The 5,471-nt window shown below is 46.7% G+C and overlaps 1 protein-coding gene across 1 annotated transcript; it reads left to right on the top strand.

The window, feature by feature from the left end:
- Positions 1–321: 321 nt before the first annotated feature.
- Positions 322–4,970, top strand: LOC129388097 (uncharacterized). The gene is made up of 5 exons (XM_055078141.2): positions 322–694; positions 3,507–3,678; positions 4,379–4,524; positions 4,743–4,875; positions 4,944–4,970. Exons 1-5 carry the CDS (start codon positions 534–536, stop codon positions 4,968–4,970), a joined length of 639 nt encoding a protein of 212 aa, XP_054934116.1. The 5' UTR covers positions 322–533.
- Positions 4,971–5,471: the final 501 nt, after the last annotated feature.

The following is a 5,471-nucleotide window of genomic DNA, read 5'->3' as shown; positions in this document are numbered from 1 at the left end:
GCTTCTGACTTGGAACGACAGTGCATTCTTACCGTAAGTCTGACCGTGTACATCTCGTAAATTCCACAGAATTCTTTTCAAGTGGATATGCCTTGTAGTCTCACCCGCAAGAATTTGTAAGTTGGAGTATGTGCCATAAGGTAAATAGTCAAAAAATTAATTAGCGATTGTTTGCTAATTAGTCGATTAGGCATTTCACTGTTTTACAGAACTTTCAGAAACATATAAAATTGATTTAATGATTGATCGACTAACCAATTGATCGATCGATCGATTGATCGAACGCATAACGAGCTCGGCGGAGCAACACGGCATATACCTACTATAAGCTACCGCGACGGGTATGCGATTGGCGAGCACTGAGCATAGAGCCGGCATAATCAATACCTTTCCTTTGCCACACGCTTGTGCGCGGCGGCGTCGCAGGTTCAAGGACGAACCCCACTGGGCGCAAGACCGGTCACTCGCCCCAGCTGCTACCCAGCCGGTCACTGGTGTGCGTGCTCGGTGGTCGGACCCAGGAGTACGGCCCGATGTGGCTCGACGGCCTGTGTGACGTGGCCCTGGTGCCCTTCTACGCGCTGCCTAAGGGCGGCGACACCTTCCTCAACGACGGTGACAAGGCCACGCAGCAGGTTCTCGACAAGGCCGCCAAAGCGGTCAAGACCACCTACGGCATCCACGTCCCTCTCAAGTACGCGTGCTTTGCCACATTGTCACGGAGCCGTTCGGGACGGACGTCCTCGCGCGCGAAAGTAATGAAGATCGGGCAAGGCCATTGGCTGGAGATGTTAGCGTATCCCTTTACGTGCCTGCCCATGCGCGTTTAGGGCGTTCTTCTCCGGCGGCTCCGTTTCATAAATACAGGGTGCATCGATGTCCTGCTTGCCCGCCACTCCACACAGAGTGGAGACAACCGCGGCGTCTAGTACGGAGTTGGCAAGCGAATCACGGACGCCATTGCAGGCGCTCGTGTGTCTTGTGTGCGGTTTGGCACTACTTCACTGGCATTCCCCCAGCTCCACTGGTCTGCCATGTTTCCGACAGCAGAGCCACGCATATTTTTTTCAAGTACCCATCACTAATCTTACCCTGAAACATTGGTTCGATAACCTGGACGTAATATACAGTTAGGGCTCTTTTGTTTCAGCCGTAACAGTGGCACAAATTTCTTTTATTCTTTTTTTATACTATTTGTCTGAACTGCAGGTATATCTCTGCTTATGAAAGCCACAAAGTAGTTTCAAAGAGAAGCACATCAATTATATCCAATTTTTTTATTCCAGTTGTGCTTAATGCGAATTATCCCCGTTGTATTTATGAGCATATCACACATATTAAGGCTAGGCTCTCTCGGCCTCTTCTTCCCACCTAGCGAGTTTTGTCTGCTGTCTTTTGCTGCTGTCTTGCCGATTGCACATCTTGGGTACGTGGAGGTGGGAATGTGACACTGGGGTGTGTCTGAACGTCCTGGGCCAAACGCCTAAAATCAGAGTTTTTCACTATATTACCTAGAGGGAAATCTGGCACCACTGTCTATGGGAGTTTAGAATTATAAAGTGCTCTGTGCTGTCATGGGAATGACGGTATATGCACAGAGGAAGGAAAAAATTAGGAGAGAGCACTACGTCACGCAGCCACCCTCGGTAAGCGAACACTCCATGAAGCCTATACATTTGCTAAGTGGTGGCCCAGCTCGTGACCTCTTGCGTCGAGATCACGGGTCAAGAATCGAGATTTGCTGAGACGTTTGGTTGCCAAAAGCTATGCCAGTAGTTTCTATTCGGTTCGCGTTTGTTCAGCTGCCCTGCCGTGGCTCTGCCTGAAGAGCGGGAACACTAAAGCCAATCGCACACTTTGACGTGCAATCACGTATTGGGCCACCAGGTTTGGCTTCAATCGCATTGCGCGATTGCTCCCTCCTTACGTTTTCATTCCTGCATAGGTATATGGATGTGAGAGGCTCGTGTTGTCTGATGTTGTACGAGGCTTGGTCTAAATTGTGGATATCGCTAAACAAGTAATGCGTTCTTAAACTAAAGTCTACATAAATGATTTTCATTCACCCGTATTCCATCTTTCAATGAAGTTTGCTTCCTACAAAGCAAAATTAAACGAAAAAAAGCAATAACAGATGATAAGCTGTTTCAAAGCGAGCGCGAATCTTGTCGTCTGTCCTTCAACTTTAACGATCCGCTGATCCTTTTTACATTTGATAAAATTGCACATCCAATAACAAGTCCTCATAATGAAACAAAACAACTTTTTCTGAAATAACAAAGCTAAAACTGCTTTTTACGCGCTGTTTCAGTAGGAAATGAATCATTGTAACAGAAGGAATGGTGCTAGCCAGGCGGGTCTCAAAGCGTCCTGGCTCTCCGAGAACGATACCAATCCTAAATCACAATATACCGGTATTTTCACGTATACCACAGCGCAGCAGCGCCAGATTTCCCTCTGGGTAATATAGTGAGAAATTCTACTCCTAAAATGGGTGTGTACCACTGGGTGGATGCTCGAATAATCAAAGAGAACAAGAGGCGAGAAGCAAAGAGGTCGGCAATAGAAAATTGAAGAAGCCGGCCAAATGTGGATAAAGGGATTGAGGGGAACAACACGTGACCAGTGTGCGCAATAAACGAGCAACGCTGAGTAAAAGGGAATAAGTTGAGGTGAACACATTTCAGTAAGCACCCGACCACTTCGCTTATCACCGATTCACAGGAACGTGCGGGATCCATCGTTACATTTATATTATTGCACTTGTACGGGCAATCGAGGTGCGTTGTTGCCGTTGGCGCCGTCGCCGTCAACGTGCTGTCACAGCCCTGACGTAGACGGTTAGAAGGTTTCGAGAACCGCGCGAGACGCGCCAGTGCGACTCGCAGTGAAAAAGACTGCAGCGTTTCCTCCTTCCGCTGCCGTCATGATCGTAGTTCTCACAAACACTCTAGCGTTCCTGCTTTACAGTTATGTGCATATGCCACAACACGCTGCACTCAGGGGGTCTGAGCAAACAGGTAAATCTGAAACTACGAATTCCAACGGTCGTCCGCCGCATGCGACATGTGTAGGATCGATGCGCGTCCCCTCCTACCTATTTGTCGGCGCTCCTCACCAGGCCAGTGTAGAAACTCCACTTGAAGAGCCCCACGTGTGTGCCTGCTACGCCGGCGTTGTGAGACGCCTGGTAACTGCGAGGGCGCTCTTACTGCTACGTCAACATGTCGTCCCTCGTATAGATAGAACAACGGCTAACAATCTCAAGCGCACCGCTGAATGTTTCTATAGTTCTCGACACATAACTTGTGACACAACGAGACTCAACCGACAGACACGTTGCAAAGTGTGTGATAACGATTTGACCATAGGCACGGCTTTCCTAAATTAGCTATTGTAAGAGCCTATTTATTCTATCCTGCACAAAAAAAAGGGTAAAACATAGCCCCACACGTCATCAACGAATGAATATTACATGGAAAAAAACTTTTGTGTACTTGTTTCAGAAAAGTGCCTAAAGTTATGGACGACCTTATACGAAAAAGAGCTCAGGACAAGATGAGGAACTATTGGATGCACAAGAACATCTACCACTACGCCATCCTCGACCTGCGAATCAAGCCCGACGACACCACGCCCCCGGACGGCGTTGTGGGCAAAGCCTTTGGAGTGCTTGAGGTACACTGTTGGTGTCAGATGCATTCAACTTGACCTGCTTGCAACTGAGACTTGTATTTCAAAGTCCGACGAAATCACGTTTTACTTTAGGCTGCTGCGACAATATGCTATGCAAGAAGATATTACCGGAAACGTTTCTCATCCTCAGACTTAATTACTTGTGTAAGCGTTCACTTTTCTTACGGGGCCCACAGCTTCCTGTGATGACTTTTATACGTGTATATTTTCAATAAGTTTGAAACCCTTTTCATCTGCTGACAGGTTACTACTGAGATAAATAACGCTTTATGGTAATTTTAATACCAGGCCCTGAATAATGTTACTGAGTGAGCCACATGTGACGTTCTTGGCTGGACAAGCTAGAAGGAAAGTAAATGAACTTGTTGGAGCATCTTTCTTGTTTCCCGTGTTTATTGCGTTATTGCATTTCTCACGGACGAAGTTTCGTCACCCCGCTCTCAAGTCACTTGCTTGGCGCTCTTTGGCCAGCCCTGGCCCTTGCGCTATTGAACGCCACGCATCATCATCATCATCACCACCACCATCATCATCATCATCATCATCATCATCATCCTAATCACCATCATCATCATCATCACCACCACCACCTAAAGATGGGCGGGCGTCTATATCACCGTCAAGTGAAAGCGCCATGCTTAAAAAGCGTAACTGTCTTGTGCATTTTTCTTTCTTGTTGTAGAAGTTTAAAAGTATCCAGGAGAATATCCGCCGGAGGGCGTCGAAAATGGCTGCGAAGAGGCAGCGCAAGGCGTACGTCATCCTGGGCACCCATCTCCGCATGTCCACGAACAAGGAGTTGTTCAAGGCCCTCGAACGCCACGTCGGGTGCGTTATTATTCTTGTTCGATTCAGTGATTTCGCTATTCGAACACCTCTTTAAAACTTTTGCGTTTGCTTGCTCACGTTATAGGGGTGGGGGCGTGTGCAATTGTGGCACGCATTTGCACCGTACTTTCCACGAACGTTCTACAAGAGACAGCAGCGTGTTCCGAGTGTTTGATTTCGGCAAATTTGCTCAGATTGAACACCTCCTCTGCCGACAGGTCTTTTCCGATCAGTGCCTTCGTACTTCGCACTCACATCACCCAACGGGAAGCTCTGATGCTCTCCGACGGATGCAGTACCGCCGGCCCTGCGCCTTATAAGTTGAAAAATAATCTTCGATTCATGGGAATGGTAAGAACGCATCAGCGAATGCTTTTACGCTACTCAAAAATGTGTCGTGAAGTGCATTGTTGTCACAGTTAACGGTGGCCAAAATTATTCAGTAGTAATCTGCTGCACCGTGGCGTTTCATAGAGACTTTATTGATTTGGAATGTTAAAATCAATCAATCAATCAATCAATCAATCAATCAATCAATCAATCAATCAATCAATCAATCAAGTCCCCGCACTGTAATTTTCCACAGTGCGGAAACGTTAGGTGAATACGGTGATGCACATATCGTCCCACACCTCGAGAGCGTATTTCTCGAAGCTCGTGTCAACTACGTACAATGCAGGGCTTCTATGAAAAGATTTTGCTTTTAGTATTGCCAGACTTCGATTCGGTAGCAATGCAGTACTTCCCCAAATTATCTAATAACACGCCAGATTATTGAGTAAAGCTATAATTAATAATAGCGTATCAACTATTACTGCGCAGATATCAAAGTGTACCTCTGCTACGAAGCTTTATCAATATAATTCGTAATTTTACCTCATCTCGCCTGCATCTAAAAATTCGAGAGGAACGCGGTATATTTCTGCGTCTACTATAAGTATCTCTTC

The sequence above is a fragment of the Dermacentor andersoni genome, chromosome 3 (assembly GCF_023375885.2).
Source record: "Dermacentor andersoni chromosome 3, qqDerAnde1_hic_scaffold, whole genome shotgun sequence".
NCBI lineage: Eukaryota > Metazoa > Arthropoda > Arachnida > Ixodida > Ixodidae > Dermacentor > Dermacentor andersoni.
Note: the sequence above shows the minus strand (reverse complement) of the source record. Positions and strands in the feature narration are given on the sequence as shown.